The 23,943-nt window shown below is 51.0% G+C and overlaps 1 protein-coding gene across 2 annotated transcripts in view; it reads right to left on the bottom strand.

Annotated features, from left to right (window-relative positions):
* Positions 1-23,943, bottom strand: part of KLHDC4 (kelch domain containing 4) — a 66,866-nt gene that overhangs the window by 41,905 nt on the left and 1,018 nt on the right. Inside the window, exons 2-7 of one of the 2 annotated variants that reach the window (XM_057533955.1) lie at positions 22,469-22,659; positions 22,169-22,338; positions 18,297-18,388; positions 15,551-15,629; positions 14,878-14,976; positions 9,338-9,474 (exon numbers count right to left, since the gene is read on the bottom strand). In XM_057533955.1, the coding sequence (XP_057389938.1) occupies positions 9,338-9,474; positions 14,878-14,976; positions 15,551-15,629; positions 18,297-18,388; positions 22,169-22,267 (506 nt within the window). In that variant the 5' untranslated portion in view covers positions 22,268-22,338; positions 22,469-22,659. Of the gene's footprint in view, positions 1-9,337; positions 9,475-14,877; positions 14,979-15,550; positions 15,630-18,296; positions 18,389-22,168; positions 22,339-22,468; positions 22,660-23,943 lie in introns of those variants that run through there. The other variant, XM_057533956.1, reaches the window with a different exon arrangement.

Genomic DNA, 23,943 nt, shown 5'->3' with positions numbered 1-23,943 from the left:
GGACATTCTGCGTTCATGGATAGGAAGACTCATTATTGTCAAGGTGTCAGTACTTCCCAACTTGATCTATAGATTCAACAGTCCCAATCAAAATCCCAGTAAATTATTTCATTGATATCAACACACTAACTCTAAAGTTTATATGGAAAGCCAAAAGACAGAGACTAGTCAACATGATATTGAAGGAGAAGAACAAAGTTGGAGGACTGATGTTACCTGACTTCAAGACTTACTATAAAGCTACAGTAATCATGACAGTGTGGTGTTGGTGAAAGAGTAAACAGGTAGATCAATGGAAGAGAATAGACAGCCCAGAAATAGAGTTCCATAAATATAGTCAACTGATCTCTGACAAAAGAGGAAAGGCAATACAATGGAGCAATGACAGTCTCTTCAACAAATGGTGTCGGAACCACTGAACATCCACATGCAAAAGAATGAACCTGAACACAGACCTTTCACAAAAAATACTCAAAATGGATCACAGGCCTACATGTAAAGTAACTGATAGATAAGCTGGACTTATAAATTTAAAACTTCTGCTCTGCAGAAGATAGTATCAAGAGAATTAAAAGTCACAGTCTGGGAGAAAATATTTGCAGAAAACACATCTGATAAAGGACCATTATCCAAAACACACAAACAACTCTTAAAACTCAACAGTAAGGAAACAACCTGATGTAAAAAGAGCTGACGTGGTCACCCGGGCACACTCACCAGGTACCTCTGCCCACCTTGTTTTGCACTGGTGCTATCTCAATCTGGCTCTCCCACCTATACAATCCAACCACTAAGTCAAGGCTGCAAAAGATGGTTACAACCTGAGCTGCCCAGTCCAGCACTTCTCTATACAAGGCATTATTCTCCATTTATTTCCACAAAGCTTTCCCGCAAACCAGGTGCCCTAAAAAAAAATACAACACAAAGACTCTCAAAATGAAAGAGAAGCTTGAGCTGCCCAACCCAGCATCTCCCCACTAGCAAATCTGAGATGAACATTTCATCACATACTGCTATGAGGACCTCCAGGATCTTCCCTTACTCCAACCTAGAACAAATTCCATTCTTCTCACCTTTCTTGAAACGCTTGATCATCCTAGTCTCTCTCTCCTAATGCCCTCAGCTTATTAACTTCCCTTTTAATGTGTCATTCAAACCAACCATGGTACCCATCCATGGAAAGTCAACCAAAAATTACCAGTTCCATATTCCTGAAGACTATATCGTGCTAATCTGATCTTTAAGCATCAGTCTTGGAGTAGCCTCACCATATGCAGATGACTACCGGCGTTTCAACTTACTAAATACTTCTCTTCTACTAGCAAGGGCAGCTTCTTTAAATGCTACATTTATATGCAACCTACAAGGAAAACTTATCCCACTTCAATTTCATCTTGCTAGATTTCATCCACAAAGATAATTTTGGATGCTGAATTGCCAACCAATTTATTTGCTTTTCTTCCTAGTTTTTTTTTTAAATTTATTTATTTTTAATTTTTTTTTTTTTTTTTTTTTTTTGGCTGCCTTCAGTCTTCATTGCTGTGTGCAGGCTTTCTCTAGTTGCAGTGAGAGGGGGCTACTCTTCCTTGCGGTACACATGCTTCTCATTGCAGTGGCTTCTCTTGTTGCAGAGCATGGGCTCTAGGCGCATGGGCTTCAGTAGTTGTGGCGCATGCGCTTAGCTGCTCCACAGCATGTGGGATCTTCCCAGACCAGGGATCAAACCCACGTCCCCTGCATTGGCAGGTGGATTCTTAACCACTGTGCCACCGGGAAGTCCTTTCCTAGCTGTTTATCACCCACAAATCTAGTAAGCATGTTTTCTTTTCCAAATTCATGATAAAAATCCCAGATGGACGAGGTTCAGAAGGAGGGTCTGTGCCAGGCCACGACACCACCGCCGCAGGTCACGCCGTCACTGGGCACTGACCCTGCCTGTGCGCTCTGCACGGTGAGAGAAGCGCTCTCCTCGGAGCCGGCCCCACTCCACAGGCTGAAGCGGCTGGCATGGCTTTTCCATGTCCCGGGGCTGGGTGCCTAGGAGACAAGCCACAATGTACAGCTGCACAACAGAGAAGGTGAGTGAGAAGAACACCACCGTGCTGGGCAAGCAACAAACCCCCCTTCTGAGAAACTGTCTGTTACAATACTTTACAAGTACAACCTGGGAAACAGGTTTTCTTTTCAAAAACTAATAGGTTTGCTTCCAATTCTACTTCAAAAAAGGTACACAGGAGAGCCCAAAACGCTCCCAATGTTACTCCAGTAACCGTGAATGTAATGGCCCAGTGACCTATGGAAGCAGCACCAGCGAGCCAAGTCATCTCTAGATGACTCCCCAGAGCCGAGACGGCCAGGTTAGGGACTCCTGCAGCCTCTGGCCACAAATCTGATGGTTGTTCTGTCCTTCGGTGAGCCAGGCATCAAGGACTCAATTAACTTTCTGTGGCAGCAGCCAAGTACCACTGTGTTTTGTAACCGAAAAGGGAAATTTTCTTCTATAAAAAGACTCCATATACCCCTTTAGAAAATAAAGCCACCCAAAAAAGCCCGTTTATATTTGAATCTCCAACAGGCACTTTTCAACTGCCGTCACTCCTAAATATGGAGTCTTAAAAAATTAACATGTCCTACTCAGCCAGCTCTATAAGCAGCGCAAAAATACATGTGCACTTTCGTGGGAGCGAGTGCTTCCAGCACATGTGAGCTGCGTGCAGAGCAGCGCTGTGGCAGGGCACACCGCCACTCAGCATCACCCAGGCCCCTTCCAGCCAGCGGCTGCGGGGACGTTTACAGAAGACGCACAAGCGTCTGATAGCTCCACGGGCTTCGGGTACAAACAGAGTGTTAAGCACTCAGTATGCAAATGCTTCCCTGAGTTATCTGAAAGTTTACACCTTACAAAAGATACACCATAGTACCATGCTGTTCCCGAGATATTTACTGAGCAAAGGAAAAATTTCTCTCACAATCCCAGAGATTCAAGGCCACACAGGCCGACCTGACGGGGAACTTAGTCTAGTGGCCCATCCTCAGGAAAGGAAAGGGCCCTCCTCCAAGAATGGTTCCGATGTGGCCAGAGCAGGAAACGCAGGCAAGAGCATCTCCTCCTTCATCAAACAGGCCGCCTTCAGAATTCAGCCCCACTTTTCCAAGTACCATTAAACAACAAATTTGGAGCTTAGTAAGTATTTACTCACATTGCACAGAATAACTAGTAGCAGTCTCTAGAATCCAGGCAGCCTATCAAACTGTGTCCTTCTTTTACTTTAACTATTACTATTAGTAATGAAACCATTTGTGGAGTGTTTACATAATAATAAACCTACCATAGTGGAGTCTGCGCTGTGAGAGACTGAGCAGGTGGGCAAATGCTGAGTCCTGCCTTTGGTGTCGAACTGCCCTCAGACTCACACAGGTGCACATACACTTAGACATAGCCCACTCTCCTCCCCGACCTCCTGGAGGAGATGCAGCGGGGGACGGGGAGAGAGGCTGTGTATGGTATAAAAATAAAAACACGATTAGTAGACAGAATCTGTGTTACCAAATCAGGCCTTTTTTTTTTTAAATCAGGTCAGTTGTGCAGGCACGTCCCACCGAAGACAGACACTGAAGGGCATCTCAAAACATCTGTTAAAGTTGGTCATACTTGTCCAATGTAAATCAGGAGGCTGTGCTGACATTGAAGCTTTGGTCTTCTTGACGTTAGTAACGCTACGAACTTTTCCTACAAACTTTTCATTTTCCAACTGTTATAATGTCAATTAAATGTTGCAAGAATGGAGAACGTGCATAAAGGAAGACAATAAAGACTCCTAAGGGTCTGCTCGTTGTAAACGTGCTACAGAAACACAAGAAGGGCAAAAATGAAAGACAAAGCGGATACCTGGGAATCGATCACCCTGCCCTCCCACGAGAAAAACTTGCTTAAAAGCCAACAAAGGGACTACATATACCAGATACTGATTTAACTCTGCCTCTGCTGGCCTTTACTGTTATTTAACCTTTTCTCGGTCTCAGTCTCCCCAAATGTAAAACTACCCCCATGGGAGTGAAAAATGTTTCCTAAAAAATGAATGCAGAGAATTCCCTGGTTAGGACTCGGTGCTCTCACTGCCGAGGGCGAGGGTTCAATCCCTGGCCAGGGAACTAAGATCCCGTAAGCCGTGCAGCATGGCAAAAAGAATGCAGAGTGTGGGGCCAAGTCCTGGAGGCCGAATAAATTCGGTTCACAGTGACCTCTTCCTGCACTTTTCCCAAGATTTGAGCTCACACCGTGTGGATTCCCCCAGACTCAGTGATCTTCCCCAGAAATAGCAAAATCAGCCTTCATTTTGGCTGAAGCGCCTTCCCTTTTCTTTTAGGTCAGTAAGAAAAAATTACAGAGGAGAACCTGCCAGCAGTCACCCTCTCCCAACAGCAGCCATTGCATCAGCCTATTAATAACCAAGCCCAGTTCCGAGTGGCAGCAGCTCCAAGGCAAAACCCCACACGCTGTAACCCAGCCCCCAGGATCGATAGACCGACTTCAGTCATTAGTCTGCCTGCTTCCGTGGCTACGCTGGGCCTCGTCAATTAAGCCTGCACAGCCCTGCCAAACAACAGTGGGGTGACGCTTTCATTTTGGAATAAGTAGTAAATTACAAAAGCAATACCCACACTGCTTTTCATTGTTAAGGATCTAAGAGGCATTTTACATGAGTTCTCTTACTTCTGAAAAGGCAGCCAACGTTTGTTTTCACATTAGTGAATGGTGCTCAAAATAAGCATGAGACACGCCAGTAGGCGAGGCCTCAAGCTGTGATCCAGGGCCGCCTGGATCAAGGTCACTAAGGGGGGTGGGGAGGGGTTACTGTCAAATGCAGATTCCTGAGCCCCGTTTTAAAGCGGCTCTGAATCAGACTTGATGTTTGGGGGGATGAGGGCAGGAACATGCATTTCCAGAGCTCCCTAGGCGCTCATCCGCATACGAAAGTCCAAGAATCACCCAGAGAGGCATCCTGTCAGCTCTGAGCCGTCTCCCCAGGCTGACAAGCCTCCCAGCCACTCCACCACCGACTCCTGCCGTGAAACCTCGTAAGCGCTTTGAGACGCCCGCTCCCAAGTGCAGACAGGGCAGCCGCCCCGCGCAGTGTGTGCTACCCTGTGACGCGAGGGTGGGCCCTGCGCACAAGTAAGAACCGCCCCAACCACGACACCTGTGCGCTGCAGACAGCTGTGCCCACACTGCCTGGGGAGAAAGGCAGACCCGGGGACAAGGCTCCGGGAACACACGCCCCCTGACTTTGAAACTCTACCTCTGGGCCGGTTTAAACGTTACTGAAGGATAAAAAAAATAAACCTAACTGAGACTCCTAAGAGAAGTGAAATGTTCCCGACTGGGAAGGCTAAGGATTAGACAGCTGTCAATTCTCCCTAGGTGAAATCTACAAACTGCAATCCAATCGAAATCCCATTGGAATGTTTATAAAACAAAACTTGAACATTCTGAAGCTCTTATGAAAAAAATGAGTGGGGCTTCCCTGGTGGCACAGTGGTTAAGAACCTGCCTGCCAATGCAGGGGACACAGCTTCCAGCCCTGGTCCGGGAAGATCCCACATGCCGTGGAGCAACTAAGCCCATGCACCACAACTACTGAGCCTGCGCTCCAGAGTCCGCGAGCCACAACTACTGAGCCCGCGAGCCACAACGACTGAGGCTGCGCACCACAACTACTGAAGCCCGCGCACCTAGAGCCCGTGCTCCACAAGAGAAGCCACCGAAATGAGCAGCCCGCGCACCTCAACGAAGAGTAGCCCCCGCTCGCCACAACTAGAGAAAGCTCGTACGCAGCAACAAAGACCCAATGCAACCAAATATAAAAAAAATTTTTTAATTAAAAAAAAAAAAATGAGTGCATGACAAATTTTTTAAGTAAATGAGAAAAACCTTCCTGCTATCCAAATAAACCACAGAGCTACAGCGATTAAAGTGGAGCAATACTAGAATAGGTGGGAAGAGAAGATCAAGGAATCAGAAGAAAACCCGGAAACATCCAGACCCTTCTGGACCGTGTGTGTGCACGCATGTGTGCCTGCACCGGCCCTGTGGCCCAGTCTGCAGGAACACGTGCATGCACACACACTCAGGCACATGTTGCTCTGCATCTTAGCTTTTTGTACACATATTTTTGTACAAGCTTTTTTGTACAAAATGAGAGGGAACATTTCTTTAGAGTATATTCCTAAAAGTGAAGATGGGGTCGAGGGGCAGGCACAAGCAACAGGATGCTGGAACGACGGGTGCTGCCAGCCGACACTTCAGCCAGCGGGAGGGACCCCTGCTTGCCCAGCCCTCGCCGCCTGACAGTCCGACCTTCCGTGTGAGCCACGCGTGGCTGCCGCTTGCTGCTCGCTACTCTACACAAAGCCTCTATTCTGAACATGAGCTCGCTTCACGCTGTAAACCTGTCACCACTCCCACACTTTCCTGGTGGCATCATTCCTGACAAAAATCTTAACATTCCCCATGGTCAGACAGTCACCCTCTCGTGGCTTCCAGTGTGTGACTCGCTTAGGGAGCCTTCCCTGAGACGTGCTTGCTCCCTACACACGGTGGCTGCAGACACTGTAACAGCAAGGAACGGGCCACACAGGGCACACCTTCCTCGCTGGTCTCACAGGACACGCTGGGCCAGGGCGGGGGAAGGGCTGCGGCTGTGCGCACGCCCAGGCTCCGAGCCCAGCGCCCACGAGGACAAAGGGGAACGGAGGTCGTCACCACACAGTATCTCTCGCACACCGCTTCTGATTTCTTGCATCCCACCAGGGGCCTTAAAAGCAGAGCCAGCCTCAAACACAACGCATCTGGGAACCGTAGGCACGTGAAGCAGCGGTAACTGAACCGGGCTGAGCAGCAGAGACACAGAAATTCAGCCGGTCGATTAAAATCTCCCGGCAGACAGAGTAAGAGGAGAAGCCAGGGGCAGGCCCTCCGCCCCCCGACCTTCAGCCCCGCAGGAACCGCAGGCTCAGGTGAAACGCACCACCCCACCCTGGCTGCTGAAGAGAGCAGCTCAGCGCAGCTCTGCCCGGCTGCCCATCCCCCACCGAGAACCAGAGATGATGGCCCAGGAGGTCGGCTCAAAAAAAAGACGCCGTAGACAAAAAAGACAAAAAGTAAAGCGCCTAACCCTTTCCCTGCCACACCACTCTATCCAGGCTAGAGAAGGGGGGCTGAGAAAGGCAGCTCAGTTCTGCCTCTGCACCTTCACATTAGCATTTAGTAGGTCCCCTAGTATACCTTTGGGAATTCTCCCACTTTAATTACAATCAGCAAAAAAGTAATGCGAGACCTGCTCACCAGGAACAACTTCTGACTTCGGACAGAGGCCTCGAATGCCGAGCAAGCGTAACCAGGCTGATAACGCCGGGACACAGCTCAAGTCGCGCAATGAGGCGGGGCTAGGGACAGCGGGTGAGGCGAGCTCTGCAAAGGGCAGTGACTGCATGTCACTAGTGCCTCCCTGCTTCCTCGGAGCGAACACCTGCAACACCTGTCACGGAACCGGAAAGGTCTGAAGGCCACGAGAAAGCACGCGCCACAACACAGCCCAGCAGGTCACTGCAGCACACCCCACGACATGCCGCCACCATCAACACCAGGCCCCACGGGTGCTGCTTCCTCACGGAGCCATTCACCGTCCCTCACCCATACGTTACAGGCAAAAGCTACCAAAGCTGACAAACATGCAACGAAAACATCAAGAACCAATTCACCAGAAGTGAACAAAGAAATAACAACTGCATTTTGAAAAGAATAACTGAAGCAAAGCAAGAAAGACAAAAAAGGGTACATGCTCTGGGCCTGAACACTCTTTAAATTAAGGGGAAAATGAAAATGACTAGGTCTCGGGCTTCCCTGGTGGCGCAGTGGTTGAGAATCTGCCTGCCAATGCAGGGGACACGGGATCGAGCCCTGGTCTGGGAAGATCCCACATGCCGCGGAACAACTAGGCCCGTGAGCCACAATTACTGAGCCTGCGCGTCTGGAGCCTGTGCTCCGCAACAAGAGAGGCCGCGATAGTGAGAGGCCCGCGCACCGCAATGAAGAGTGGCCCCCGCTTCCCACAACTAGAGAAAGCCCTCGCACAGAAACGAAGACCCAACACAGCCAAAAATAAATAAATAAATAAATAAATTTAAAAAAAAAAAGAAAAGAAAATGACTAGGTCTTAACATATACACAACAAAATCAATTTTTAATGTGAAAAGTTCTTAGTTGCCATGCGTTTCCCAAAGCAAGCAAGAGAAGGAGATGCAAGCGGCGCTCGGGAGAGCACACCAGGGCTCACCCTGGGTCCAGCTTTACTAGGACTGCTCTCCAGAGCTTCCCCGGCAGCTTAGCGAGCTTGGGAATGTCTGAGCACCTTCCAATCACTCTCACGGTCAACTCTTTACACTGAGTCTAACGCTCCAGGCTGGAAGCCGATCTGACCCTCAGGGGACCACGGAGCACACCCTCCAGGGACCTCCCTCGGATGCAAGTCCCAGGACCTGACAGCAGTCCTGAACCCCCCCGAATTCCGCTCCGCTGAGGCGGGGAGCCTGGCGGCCGCTTTAACAGTACAAAGCCAGTGCCCCAGAGCCGCGCGTGCACCCCACGAGGGCAAAGCCACTGACTCCACTTTCAATCCGTCGTGCTACTAGGCTTCTTCTTGTACATAATTTATACGCAGACACACCGTCCGTCTCTCTACAGAGTCAGGCGTGTGGCTCTGCCCACGGAGACTGCAGGGGTGAAGGTGACAACCACAGGTCAACGTCACCGGCAGAAGCTGGAATCGAGCATCAACGATGGCCGAGCCTGGTTTACTGAACAGTGATGTAAAGCCTCCCCTGTCCTTCCTCTTAAAAGCTCCACTATTCCTATGTCAAGCAGACCTATCCGGATACTTCCTCTCAGTGACACGGCACTCCACTGGCAGCAAGCTGAAACCCAGAGCCTCCTCTGGGGCGATAAACAGACAGGAGAACTGCAGCAAAACATGATCATCGTTGACGCTGACGAGGGGAGGGAGGACCAGGAAAATGAGCCCGGATGCGGCGCTGGTCCCAGAGACCCTGGCAACGCCTTCCACGAAGCCAGATGTCAGGCAGCCGGCACCGGGCCGGGCCACTCCGCAAAGGGGAAGCTCTTCCCTCACTTTGGTTACCAGCCAGGCTGGTCTCCCAGGCGGGCAACCACGCTCCTCGGAGCCCTGGAATTATCCTACAAGAGCCGATCCCACCACTGTGAACCCCAGACGCTGGTACGGGACAGGAGCGGGCCCAGGGGTCATGCTCCTCACCTTACCTGACTTGCTCCCACGTCTTGGTGGCCAAATGCAGGACCCAGAGGTCCCTGTAGTGGTAGAACTGCTCTCCATCGGGAGAGGCAAACTCCCCGCCAAAGATCCACAGCTGTCCGCCGCCCTGGGGCACCACCACAGCCTGTTGAGAGAAAGGCGACAGGTCAGGGCACAGCCATACAGCTCTCAGGTAAAACCGGAGCCCCTCCCCCAGACCACCCGGTGTCAAGCCCTGACCTCGTCTTCAAATGCCTGCCCCATCAGGTCCTTCTCGCGGCCTGCCCCTCTGTGGTTCTGCTGAAGGCCCAGGGCTCACAGGCCACATGGGAACCAGGCGGGACCGCCTGGGCTGGTAGAGCCACACAAGCCACTGGTGGGCCAGCCCGCCCTGAGAGTCACCAGCCCTGGGCCCAGACAGCGAAGGAGGCAACGGGCCCATCCTTCACACCAAGGGGGTGCGGGACGGGAACCTGTTGAGGGGCCATCTGGCCAGGGGCTCACAAGCAGTGCCGACGGCAGCAGGCACAGTGTGGCCGGGGCAGGGGAACTGGGTCGGGGGCAGCTGGACGCCAGGTGCTCCAAAGCAGCCTGTGTGAATGCCTCCTGCCCTCGCAAACCGCCACGGGCAAGCACACACTGAGTGGTCAGACGGTGGTTCCCAGGAGGCCCGCCCCGGGCACCCTCCGGGCACCCTGGGGCTTGCACTGCAGCGCGGTCCTTCTCTTAATCAAGCTTCATGCTGCAGAAGTGCGGCCCCATCGCCGACGCAGCTCCCGCCCTGGACTAACCGGAGGGTCCTGGTGACACGCCTGGGGTGATGTGCGCCCCCCCCCGCCCCCCCATTTTCACTCAGTCTTGTGCATCCTCTCAGGACCGACCTATCAAGAGACAAGCCAGCTTCCTAGGACTCTCAAACCCCAGTAATTATAAACAAAGAAACTGATCACTTCAAATCTTTAAACCAGACATGAGGATTAGCTCAGGCCCAAACCTAACACATTTTTTTGAGCTTAATGAAGTTTAGGTAGTACTTTCACGCTACGCAATACAATATAGTTTTGAAATATCATATTATAGAAGCTACTGAATGTCCCAGGATAATACCACAAATAATGCATTAACTGGGAAGAACAGTACAGGGAGAATATATGTATGTATACATACATATACACATGTATATATGTGCACACACACGTATACACATGTATGCATGTGTACAGTCCAACTAATATGAAATATAGATGCACAGAACTATGAATCACAGGTGCAGAGAAAAGATGCAGAAAATATAAATTAGGAGTTCTGGAAGAATGGACAATGGACCTACTCTGCTTTCATTATTTTCTTTTTTTTTTCCACAATGAATATTTATTACTTACATAAGCAGTTTTCAGAGCCATTCTTAAAAAATGAAGTCAAACTCCAAGCAAGAAAACAGACTGTGACCAGAGTGTGTCTCCCACGTCCCATCACAGGCAGAACTCGGGGGACGACACGAAGGTGGACTGATGGCCAGTGATCTGAGGGCTCTGTATTAACCTCCTCCTCAAAGACCATAAACACCAAGAAAGAGCTAACATACTACTCAAGAGAAGATGAAAACTATAAAGAGACAGGCATAAAACTTCCACTTCTGACCAGGCTCAGCAATCAGCACCATGCCAGCCCTCCCACTGTAAACAAGGAGGAAACTGGACAAAACCTATGAAGCACGACAGCCAGACAACACGACGTGCAGGACCGTGATCCTGAGAGACGGTAAACGAGCAAGGTCAGCCCTCTGACCCCGCAGGCAGTTTCGCACCCTCGTGGTCCTGCTGAGCTGAGGAAACAGAAGCCAGAGTTCCAGGATGCTGAGGCAGCTGGAATTTGCAGGGCCGAGCACCCTGAAGTCTGGGTGGGCTCCCCTGGAGCCCATAAACACTAAGCTGCACGTGTGCAGACTGAGACCGCCGGAGGCCGGGCACCATCACTGCGAGGCTGAAAACTTGGAAACGACCTGAGCTCACAGGGGGCTCGGAGACAGACAGCTTCCAACCAGAGTGAAAGGTGTCACCGAATACCCAGGGCGTTCACTAGAGACCCCAGAAAGGCCACGCCATGGAGCTACCATGCTTAGAGAAAGCCTCCAAAGGCTCACGGTGATCTGCACGAGGCTGAGCCACCTACCAGAACGAAACTCATCATCTGTTGATGAACGAAAACAAACGCAGGCAGTCAACACTCCAGCGGCACTTCACTGAATGGCGTCACGCTCATGGCAGGAGGGGTCTGGGCAACCCAAACACCACCCACTTTACTAGCATGACACAGACTGAGGACGTTGTCTCCTTGTGGGCCAGGCTGAAACTGCAGAAGGCATCAGAACAATGACAACCTGACAGAGAAGGAGTATGGAGACTCCAGTGGGAATGTTGTGAATAAGAAGGCAAGAACTGCTCTGGTGTTCAGGGATGTATCTCAGCTTTGGGGCTTGCCCAGGCTTCCCTAAGATCTGCTTTTGCATTCACAAAGTCTACCATCTAACCACACAGCTCCAGCAGAAAAATGTGACCCATATCAACAAGGTTAGTCAATACAAAGAGACCCAGAAATGACACAGATGAATCAGCAGACAAGGACTTGAAAAGTTATAAATGCGTCCAAAGACTTAGAAGAAAACATGAACATAAGAAATAAACATGTAAACAACCAACATTCCCTGGATCTAACAGAGGCAAAGCACTGCCCAGTGACCAAAGTAGGACGGCACTGCTCCCCATACAAGGCAGGGCTGTCCTAGCCAGCATCTACTTTGCTCCTTGTCCCACGAGGCTGTATGCTTCCCAGGTGTTTGGGTTTCTGTATTGTTGTCTTAACTGGAATAAAATCATGTCTAGAAAACCTTAAGTTCACGACTCTCCCTCCAAGGGTGGAAAAAAAGGCACAATGGAGTCCAAACAACATACAGACTCTGTGAATGGATTCTGACATCAGCCACACACGTCAGCTTTGTGAAAGCCAAGTCCTAAAAAAGTGCCAGGCCATCAGGACCAAAGAAAACACAAAATATGGGACATCACCAAGAATGGCAAATGTGTCTTTTCTGTCGCCGTATTGCAGCCCTAGAAGAGTGCCTTGCATGTTAAAGATGCTCAGAATTTCCCAAGGAACAAGTCTGCAACACCTTCTCGGATGGACGGCAATGCAGCTGTGACTGAGCTGGAGGAAAACACTTCCTGCAGCTCATGTGGGCACTGTCCGCGCAATCTGCTCACTCGGGAACAAGCATTTTGTAAACATTACCTCTTCTCCGTAAACTCCTTACTGCTCAGGCTCGCACAAAGGCTGACGAGAACACAGGTGACATTTTTTTAACCATATGGAACCTTTTGTTCTACTGCATGAGAGAATGCATCTTGTTTCAAGTGAGTTTAGTTAGTTATTGCTTGGGGAGAAACAAACCATCAGGCGAGTAACAAAATGTGAACTCCGTCTGCGCCCGCACCTCCCACTCCCCCACCCCTCCATTCTCAACAGTCCCGTCAGCCCGTCCAGGCACGAGTGTCTGAACATTCTCCCCAGGGGAGGGTGCCGGGAGGGGAGCACCAGCCAAGGCCTGACAGGTGAGGCCTGACAGGTCGTCGTCAGGCACACCTTCAGTGGGCCTCGTGACCCCTTCCCTTCTCTCACTGGCTGTGTTCATTTTAGAAAAGGCCAATGAACCCTGAAATTACACGCTAAAATAACTTAACCACTGGACCGCCAGGGAAGTCCCGGGTTAAGACTCCACGCTCCCAATGCAGGGAGCATGGGTTCGATCCCTGGTTGGGGAACTAAAATCCCACTGGCCACACAGCACAGCTAAATGAATGAATGAATGAGTGAACAAAATAAAACAATCCCCCAAGAATCTAGAGAGAAAAGACAGAATGAAGGGTCCACGTATAAGCTTTCTCCTTCTACTCATTTTGCCCCTAATTGATTAAAGAACGTGGCTTCTATCATCACATTCATGAAACTAGTCCATAATGAGGAAAAAACTTTTTAAAATATTTATTTATTTATTTATTTGGCGGCACCGGGTCTTAGTTGCAGCACCTGGGATTTAGTTCCCTAACCAGGGATCAAACCCGGGCCCCCTGCGTTGGGAGCATGGAGTCTTAACCACTGGACCACCAGGGAAGTCCCACAAGGGAATTTTTATGCCTCAGAATTTAACATAGTGGAATTTGAACTGTAATGACCTTTAGGCAAAAGAATTTATAACCAATTTTCTGTTTCCCAGAGCTCTGATTTGTTGTGAAATTCACAGAGTAAACAGCAAGCCAACCTTATCTACAGGGATAACATTAACCCTCAGACTCATAAAGTACTCCCAAGATGTACATACAAATCAGAGCCTGCCAAAGTAACTGACTTAAAAATCTCAAAGACTCATGACACTAATTCTTCAAGGACAGAGTTAATAACTGATTAAAACGGATAAGAAAACAAACACCAAAGAAGCACCTCAGCCTGCGTTCCTGGGGCCCGGGAACTGGAGAGGCGTTGAGAGGGGACTGCTCCCCGCCAGGATGGGCCGGGATGGGACAGGACAGGACTAAGTGCTTAGCCTGGAGGCCTGGGGTGGGTGCATTCTCAGAACTGGAGAGGGCTCCGGTGAATGGACTAGAACTTACCAAGACCCATTTATTAATTAAAACCCAGCCTTTCTAAGGTCTAGTTTTTAAACCAGAAAGCAGTGCATGCCTCTCTTCCAGAAGATGAACCAGTCCAAATGCCTGCAAGCCCGGCTATGCACGAGACGTCTATGCAGTTCAGGCATTCGGCTCCCCCTCACAGACCCCATTTCAATCGGGAGGTTACTCTGAGCGCAGGATTAGAAAAAGGAGACGCACACGCTGTGGAGGGACGTTTCAGTCATGCCGCGGCAGGCTGACCCTGGAGAGGCATCACTCTTTCACATTATCTTTTGAGCCCCAACGCTGTCCCAGGTACAATGATGAACAAGACAGACCAATGCCCGCCCTCGCGGAGCGTACGAAGGTGGAACCATGAAACCAGGGCCCCTTCCCTGTAAGTCATCGGCTCTGACAGCGCAGAAACGAGCTGAAAAGCACGCCGACCTGGCGCTGCTCCCTCAGCGTCCCTGGGCACGACTCATTTCACTCTGCAATAGCTACTTTCGGTAACCGCTGACACCTTTCGTCCTGTCTTTTTGTCTTCATCTCTCTGGTCACCAGATCTTGGGCCTGTGGGAGCCTCTCTCCCTCAAATACAGGAGCATTGTCCTGACTGCTACACGCCAGGCACCACGTAGGTGCTTTCACCTAGCTTCACACCACCTGGAGGAGCAGGAGTTCCTCTCCCAGCCTCACAGGTGAAGTCTGAGCGGGAAGCAGCTCAGAAGCAAGTCCAAGTTGGAGAGTGAGGACCAGGTGCAAGGTCCAGCCTCTCCACACCAGGCTGCCCGCCGTCACCAGCTCTAAAGGTCTGTCATGGAACCCCGAGTCAGAGCCCCAGCGAGAGAGGAAGGGAGGCTGATGGCCATACGGACACGTACCTGGTGAGCACAACGCCTCGGAGGTGGGTTGGGGATTTCGACTTTAGTCCAGGCGTCTTTCCTGATGTTGTAGATGTAGAGTTCATTATAGAAAAAAGTCTGCAGAAAGGAAGAGGAAATTTAGTGTCATGAATGGTGCTTCCACACAAGCGACAGCAAATGGAAGGTAGAATCTCAATCACTAACTCTCCCCAGGAAACGTGTTTTCTAAGGCTGGTCCCCGGACCCTTCAGGATGATGACACAATGACAAAGACCATCTCTGGACCGCCATGCAGGGAAGGCGAACTCAGGATTTTGGAACTGTTTCATCTATAGCTCTGAAACACACGGCTTTCTGGTCTGCTCAAAAATAAAAATTACAGGTTGTACAATTTATCAATTGCTCTGCAATTTATCAGCACTTTCCCTATTCAAACACCTTTGGAAACCCATCATGAGGAAGAACAGCAGGGTGCTGGCCCACCTCATGCAGGCGGTAAGAAGCGTGACCCTAAAGGTCCCTAAAGGACCCTGGGGCCTTGTCAAGGACCATGGCCCAGGCCAGTTCTGACATGTGGACACACAAGAGGGGAGTTAAAGGACCATGAATATCTGACATCAGCTTAAAATGAAGTTTCCTCTAAATGAGACCCATGAAAACTTGGAGGGAAAGAAGAAAATATATACTTAACTTTTTGGCCATTGAAATATTCACCACCAAAAAGGATTAATTCATCTTTCTCAGGATGAGCGGAGAGTGAGGCATTTAACCTGCAAGAGACACAAGCAGCAGCTCAACACAAAATCAAACCACTTGACGCCCAAACTGAGAGCCGTTCTCCTTTCCATCAGAGGGCTTCGCCACCAGGGACATGCCCGTCCTAAACTTCTGTGAGAGAGGAGCCTGGCACTGAGGACAGAAGCTGAGGCACCACCCTTAGAAGCAGCCTCACCTTCAAGACACTAACACCCAGGCTCAGTCTCCTAGGAGGGCAGGGGCTACTCACACAGCGTTTGGCTGAAAATCATCAGCAGTGGGAAGTCTAGGGGCTCCTATTTATGTGCCAATTTTCCAGAACTGTCCTGTTTTAAAGGTCTATCCTCTTAAATCACAATCTAAACTGTTCTAAGAGGTCCAGTATTGAAGCATTTCAATATACATCCCAGATCCCTTCCATCTAGAAAACGCAAATACTTTTCTACTTACTTCACACACGAGGACAAGAGAATAGCCATAAGGGAATTATAAGTAGGTCCTGACCATTGCAGCAGAAGTAATGAAGGGCACGGTGACTGAGAGGGAAAATACCCTTCTTGCAGAAGCCCTTAGAGTGGCATTCCCCAAGATGCCCTCCACCACATTAATCCCACAGGACGCTGCTCAAAGGGAAAAGGGTTTCAAGGTCAAGGAAGTCTGGGAAATCTGAAAACTTTTTCTCCTGGGGATTTATTGTAAACAGAGACATTCTATAGGCTGAGAAACTCTGTAGTCAAACCCTCAAGGCAAGATAGTGCGCCCTGGGCTCCGGTACAACCGAGCACCTCATCCTCATGTCCCCATTAAATTACCTCTGAGCCAAGACGTGGGGACGTACACACTTAAACTTGGTGATTTTCCTGGGTTTTTTCCCGTAATGCGATAGAGAGGTGGAGGCGAGAAGGTACTAAGGTTACCACCAAAAGGTCTGCATCCCAGCAGATCTCAGCTCCAACTGCTCCCTTCTGCCAGGAAGCTTCCCAGCTGACCCATGGAACTGCCAACGTCTCACATCATATTGTGACATTACACCTGGCTTTTTAGGCCACATACTTTAGAAAAAATGTCATCCAAAAGAAGTCAACCCACATTCAAAGTGAATTCCCTCAGGGGTGCTGTACAGATAAAGCCTCAAAGGTCTCAGGGATTTATCTGCTTCAACAATTCAGATGAAAACGTCCACCTACCATGTGTGACTCTTATGCTTGGCCTCAACGATAACACGATAAATACAAGGAAAATCACAGCAGATTCCTAACGGAATTTATGAGTCGAAGAACAAGAAGGATCTGCAACTTTGGGAGCGGCTGCAAAGCCGCTTACCGCTTGTGTCTGCTCAGGGGTAAGCACACTGCTCCCGACCCTGAACAGGTAACGATCGCACGCCGGGGGCGAAGTCGTGGGATTCGGGGCCGTGCCCTGCACCCACTGAAGCAGAGGGGGGCGCTCTTACCACCTCCCTTCCTGAGGTGCTAGACCAAGGCCTCCACTCAGGCCTGAGGGAAACAAAGCAAACCGTTTCTCAACTAAACAAGACAGCTCCGGATGCTCGTGCAGTTAAGGCATTTCCTCTTCTCCGAAGGACATGGCATCTCCTTATCAGGGTCACTCAGCCTCCCTGGGCTCCTAGCTTGATGCACTCCACGTCCGGCCTCTGCTCTGCCAGGAGCAGGTGTAAGAACTATTGAGCCTGAATCCCTGGATCAAATTAGAGAACAACTGGCATTCCGGAGCCAAGGGGACGGGAAGAAAGGAGCAAGAAGCCAGTGAAAACCACAGCCTGGGGCTTCCCTGGTAGCACAGTGGTTAAGAATCCACCTGCCAATGCAGGGGACACGGGTTCGAGACCTAGTCCGGGAAGATCCCACATGCTACGGAGCAACATGTGCTACAACTACTGAGCCTGCACTCTAGAGCCCGCGAGCCACAACTACTGAGCCCGCGAGCCGCAACTACTGGAGCCCACGTGCCTAGAGCCTGTGTTCCGCAACAAGAGAAGCCACTTTAATGAGAGGACTGCGCACTGCAATGAAGATTAGCCTCCGCTCGCTGCAACTAGAGAAAGCCTGCACATAGCAACGAAGACCCAATGCAGCCAAAAATTAATTAATTAATTTTTTAAAAAACAAAAGAAACCCCCCAGCCTGCTCCTTCCACAGGGTCTCAAATCCTACAAAAGATGCTGGAGCTCCTCACATAAACTACAAACCCACCTAAAATGGCTAACAGACAGTTTACATTTAATGGTCCCACTTTTCACATGAGAATTTGAAAGCATTATGAACGAACACAGCAAAAAGCTATCATGATTTTAAGTTTCGCACCGTGATGGGCCTTTAGAAACCTAAGAAGCAAGGAGAAGCTCACGGACTGCCCACAGACTGTCACCAGGTGGCGAACGACCAAACCCACACAACCTCCCTGACCAGCAGAGCAGCTGTGCCAGGAGACCTCGTCGCCGTGTTTCTACACGACAATGAAGCTGAGTTGCCTCACTCCCATTCTTCCTAAGTGGAACTGAAAAAAATGTTTTGTGGGAGCTGATCTGGCAGGTTTTCATGATGAAAATGTCCCAAGTGCCCGGTTACTTATGAAAACACGGTGTCTACTTCAAGCAGTTTTCCAATCTATACCAGAAAACTTCAGGTCGGAAGCTACACTGGAGAGTCCGTGCTGCTTACCTTGGAGAAGGCGGGGGGCAGGGTGTCTCCACGATCCGAGTCTTTCTGGCATCGAGAGCCTGGAAGTGGGCTATGAGGGCTTCGAGGTCCTCCTGTAGACAGACAAGCCACCACACGTGAGACGTTTTCTTAAACCCTATCACGTGGCCAGATGCCTGGGTCAGCTTTCCCCAGCCCCTCTGACCTGACCGGGGTCCAGTCACACCCGTGAATTAGAACTTGTTTCTCCCATTTCAAACACACAGACCCTGACACACGCGCAAATACTCAGGGCCTGACCTTCCCGCGCACGGCATGTGCATCATCTCCTTCCAAACCCTCACCCCGCCCCCCCAAGGCCTTCCTCTCAGACAAGCCCACCCAACTTCACGCCAACACCTTCAGCCACCCCTGGAAACCCAGGCCTGGGCCACCGCACCAGCCTGCTTTGCTGTCTGCAGAGCGGGGTCTGATGTTTTCTTGTTCATTTATTTATTTTGTTTCCACCTCCCTCCCACCAACATAACAAAACATAAGCTCCAAATGAACCAGACATGTCAGTCTGCTTAGAACGGCGCCTGCGCGGTGGGGGCCCGACATCTATCAGCTGCAGCCAATCCGTGTACGAAGGTCTCCACCGTTAGGAACGCAGAAACCAATTTAGACGTTAAGGCGCCAATTTCCGTGCACAGCTGGGCAGCATTGGAACTCAGTCTTCCTGCCCTAAGTCCCTGCATTTACACTAGTGCCGCCCACCCCGCAGTGACGCATGATCTGTCTGTCACGGGAAAGTCTCCCATCCTTCTCTTCAATGCTCAGCCCAGCACCTTGCTCATGCTGAGACCTGGCATCTGTCCCCCCATCCTTCCTCCCACCCCACCCCACCCTACCCCACACTACCCCGGCTCTCGTTCCCAGGCTCCACATTCTGCAGGGCCTGAAAGCGGGTCTTCCAGACCCTTCTCCCGCCCTCGCCTGCCTCACGTCCCACCCCATCTCCTCACTCTCCCAGCCGCACTGGCTTCCTCTCAGTTCCTTTCATCAGAGCATCACACCCCCTGGGCCCGAACGGCCACCCGCAACCCCGCCCCCACCGTGTGTACCCCCTTCACCTTCCCGAAGGCAGCCACTCTCTGGAATGGAGGGCTCCTTACTCTCACGCCATCTCTCTATACTTTTACTACACGTTATGTATCCCTAAACCACGTACGTTATTGTTTTAGGTTTTTCAATTCCACGTAAATGTTATCGTACTGAATATTCCCTTGCAACTTGCTTTTTTGCTTAACACTGCTGAAAGAAAGGTCTGATGCCCTGAACCCGTTCGTTGTCACGGTGGCAGAGCTATATGGCTTCGCCACCCATCCTGCTGCTGCCAAACATCTGGGTCACCTCCAAAATTTTCTTTTTTACAAGAAATACTACCACGGCCGCTCTAGTACCTGTCTTTGTGTAGCTGGGGGTAATTTTTCCAAGGTAAACCTTTAGGTGTGTAACTGCTAGGTCGTAGCTTCCACTTTTCTAGGTATTGACAAATTAGGACCCAACTGGCTCTACCAATTTTCACCTTCACGGGAGTCCACAAAAACATCCGCTATCCTGCTACTCCTATGTGTAATTAGGTACTCAAGACAAGTTACTGACCCACTGGACCCTTACAGGAAGCCCCGCGTGGAGAAGTGACTGTTGGAGCCTCCATAAGCTCAGAGTTCCTAGCCCACTGTCACTCACCCGAGAAATTATCTTCCTTAAAGGCAGAAGGGAAGACGGGAACAAGGTGGGAGGAAGGTGTGGCTGCGATGGGCAGCAGCAGGCCTGGAGGGAGAGCTGCTGTATCAGTCCTGGGGCGAGTGGCACTGACACCCACCTGGCTAGGCCGGCAGGAAGCATCAAACCCCGCCACGCAAGGGCAGGCACGACCACGGTGTCTCTGCTTGGGAGCAGGCCTCGTCGACCCCTTAGCTAGGAGCACAGGCTCTGCCATCGTTAACTGAGCAGGACCCTGTGAAGCCTTCCGGGGACAGGAAACCGCACACCCCCCCGCCCCCCGCCAACATGTCCTCTGCCTGCCCCTTGTCTGTAGAAAAACTTCAGTCTCCTAGGCCTTCCCAAGTTCCAAAGAATAAATTTAATCAGAGAAGTGAGAAAATGCAGAAAGAAGAAAAACAATCAAGGAAGACAAAATAATAATAGTTTGGCCTTAAAGTCAAGGACCTTCAGTTCCTCCTCAACAGCTGTAGATGATACTCTGCGCCATGTCCTGTGAGCTGTTTCGCAGATACGGAAACACCCACCAGGTGGAAGAAGTTAACTGCGTGCTGCCCCCGGAATGCAGACCCCAGACGGGCTGGAAACAGGCTGATGATGTTGACTCCCGATGACCTCACCACCAACCAACAAGAAGAACGCCCACAAGCTGATCACACAGCCCACAGCACCCCCTCCCTGACCCTGTCTTTAAAAACCTTCCCTGAAAGCCTTCAGGGAAGTCGGGTCTTTTGAGCACCAGCTGCCTGGACTCCTTACCGAGCACCTGCAATAAACCCTGCAGTTTCCCTCACCACAACCCGGGGTCTGTAGGTTGGCTTTGCTGCGTGCAGGCGAGGGGACCCAACTTTGGTTCGGTGACTGTCGGGTGACTCGTTTCAACCCCCACCTCCTCCACTTCTTGCCAGTTAATCCAGTAGCCGCTCCCCATGCCCGCACGTTGAACAAATCTCACCAGATTAAAACAAGGTCCAGGAGTCAGGTAAGCTTCCCTCCTACCACTCTAAGGCAGCACTTCTCAAACGGCTGAGCGTCACACTCACGGGGCTGAGGGGCTGGGACAGGGTAGGTCTGGCAGCACAGGCGGCCTAGTCGAGGAAAGCCTCTCCAAGGCGACAACAGGCTCAAAGGTGAAAAGGAGCCAGTGTAGAAGAATGTATTTGGGGTTGAGGTGCAGAAAGAAGGTGGCATATCTGAGACACAGCACAGAGTTGTGTGGCTGGAGGGAAGTGAGCCCAGGTGATGTAGGTCTCCCCAGCAGGGTGAAGAGATGGGGCTTCAATAGGACAGTGTAGAAGGGGAGGAATCTGCGTGACAGCCTCGTGCAGGTGTCAACCAGGTATCTGAGACATGAGTTCTGCACTGGGCAGAACTCCAAGTTGTCCCCCACGACCACTTGCTTAGTCCCCCTGCCAAAAAATGATAGGAGACGGGGAGGGGAAAGGCCCAACCCCATTATTTAACAGACGAGGAAATGGAGACACGAATGCCATAGGAAGAAAAGGGACAAGCGTATGTGGTCAAGAGCTCTGGATCAGGGACATCCGGTCAAATTCCAGCTCCAAGCCACCTCACAGCTGTGTGACCCTGAGCTGCGCGTAAACTGTTAGCTTCTGATTTCCTGTCAGATGGGGACGCCAAAGTTACCTAACTCAATTGGTTGTAAGAATTAAAGCCCAGAGAGCACAATGCCTGGCACGCAGCAAACACTCATTAACCACTATAAACCGCCCCGGGTTAGGGAGCCCGTGAGCAACAGTCAATTAAGAGCAGAGCGCTCTCCTCTAAGTTCAGCACTGATCCATTTGTAGACCCTTGTAAAGATAGAGAGAAAGAGGGGGAGAGAGTAAGAGAGGTAGGGAGGTAGGGAGGGAGAGGGAGAGACAGAGACGGAGAGAGACACAGAGAACTGTTCTGGAACGCCCCACAGTTCCACTTACTTATTCCACGGACGCTCACTGCTCAGGGCTGCCGTGAGGATCACGTACCCCTTTTTAAAGCCGAGGACTGAGGCTTGCAGAGGCGCGCCCGCTCAGCCCGGCCCCTCCCAGCGCCCAGAACAGGGGGCCCGGCTACGCACGAGACCCGGGACGAAGGAGGCCAGCCCGCCCGCCGGCCCCGCTCACCTCCTCCTTCCGCGAGCGCTTGGACACCTTCTTCTCCATCTTGGCGGCCGTCTTCTCCGCCCCGCGGCCCTTCTTCTCTTTCTTGCCCTTCTTGCCCATCGCGCCGCGTCAGAGAAGATGCCGGGACGCCTGAGAGTCTCGAGCGGCGCGCAGCGCTCAAAAAATACGTGCTGGGCGGCGCGCAGAAATCGCGTCACTTCCGGTCCGCCCCCCCGCGCGCTTCCGAGGGCGGGGCGGAGTGGGCGGAGTGGGCGGAGTGGGCGGAGTGGGCGGGCCTGGGCCGGGGGATGGAGGCTTTACCGGTTCGTTGTGCTCCGCCTTTGGAAACGGGCTTGGGGGCCTCGGGCTCTGGGTGGCGTCCGCCTGGAAGCAGTGGGGCCCCGTCCCCGTCCCCGTGCCGTCCGCCCTCAGCTCGGAGACCTCCTCCGGGGGACTCGACGCCTGTTGTTCCCGCCGCCACCGGGCCCGGGCCTGAAGGTTGGCTTCAGTGTCTGCCGTGTTTACGCATATTGCTTAGTGCGTGCACATTGCACAGTGACCCAGCTGGGTGACTCGGTAAATGAGCCGCGTTTTGTCAGCGCGAACCCTTGTACGAGTCAAATGATTGCTGTGGCTTCGCTCCCCATAGAGATGCTTTTGCACTTAAAGGATTCGCAGACCCTGAGCGCCAGATATTGTTAGGGGCTGAGGGTACTGTGCTCAGCAAGAAAAACAGCCCTGCCAGTCCGCCTTCTAGGTGACTCCTTAAGTGTCCTGTGTGAGGGGACTTGTTTCTCCATGATCGAGCAGGGCTGATGACACCCCCTCCGAGAGCAGTCAGTGTTCCAAGTCTGGGAAGCCAAAACCGCCAGCTAGCATTTGACTCAAATGATTTAGTAAACGGGAAAAACCACAGGTAGAACGTGGAATGCTATGGTTTGGACAGAGCAGAGTGAAAATGCGTCTCATTGCTTAGAAGATGTCGTCTTTGGGCTTGTGATCAAGGAAACAGGATAAATTAAGGACAAGCACAAGCAAACATTTGGCAAAGGGAAAGCATAAATCAGGAAATAATCTCTTTTCCTACTTTGTGGGTGAACCACCACAAGGCTCAGCCTTAAAGAAATTGTGACAGGCTGGGACCTGAGACCTTTTGGTGCAGTGCTTGCACCTGGACAAATCGCCTCCAAACAAAATACAAAGAAACTAAGGGATTAAAAATAACTGCATGCATGTGGCAGTTGGGGCAAACTATGAACAAGATACAAAAAGACAAAATACCCAACTGCCACTTCTGAGGAGTAAGGAAGCAAAGCACGGGTACTGCAAATGATCCCTCTACTCAGCACTGCCAAGTTGGGGGGGGGGGCAGACCACCAAAGCCACTGCTGGAGACCAACCCGTGGACCGGCTCATGCCCTCACCCCATGTAAGGTACCAGCTCGCCCCCCCACCCCCATCCCCCATCAGGGAGCAAGCAAAGGAACCTGCTACTTGGTTTCGCTCCCTCGTGCTGCAGCACAAGTCCCAATAAAGCCTTGCCTGAATTTCTTCTCTGGCCTCTTATCAATTTCTATTGATTAAGGAGTCCAAGAATCCTGGTCGGTAACAAAATCAACTTAGATCCAATCAATTTACTAATCTCTGAGCAGGCAGGGAGGAATGCTTTTTCAGCCAACTCCAAGCCTTGTCCATTAGCCTAGTCTTCCAGAAGAAAAATAGGGCTTCCCTGGTGGCACAGTAGATAAGAATCCTCCTGCCAACGAAGTGGACATGGGTTCAAGCCCTGTTCCGGG

This window comes from Balaenoptera acutorostrata, chromosome 19 (genome assembly GCF_949987535.1).
Source record: "Balaenoptera acutorostrata chromosome 19, mBalAcu1.1, whole genome shotgun sequence".
Taxonomy (NCBI): domain Eukaryota; kingdom Metazoa; phylum Chordata; class Mammalia; order Artiodactyla; family Balaenopteridae; genus Balaenoptera; species Balaenoptera acutorostrata.
Note: the sequence above shows the minus strand (reverse complement) of the source record. Positions and strands in the feature narration are given on the sequence as shown.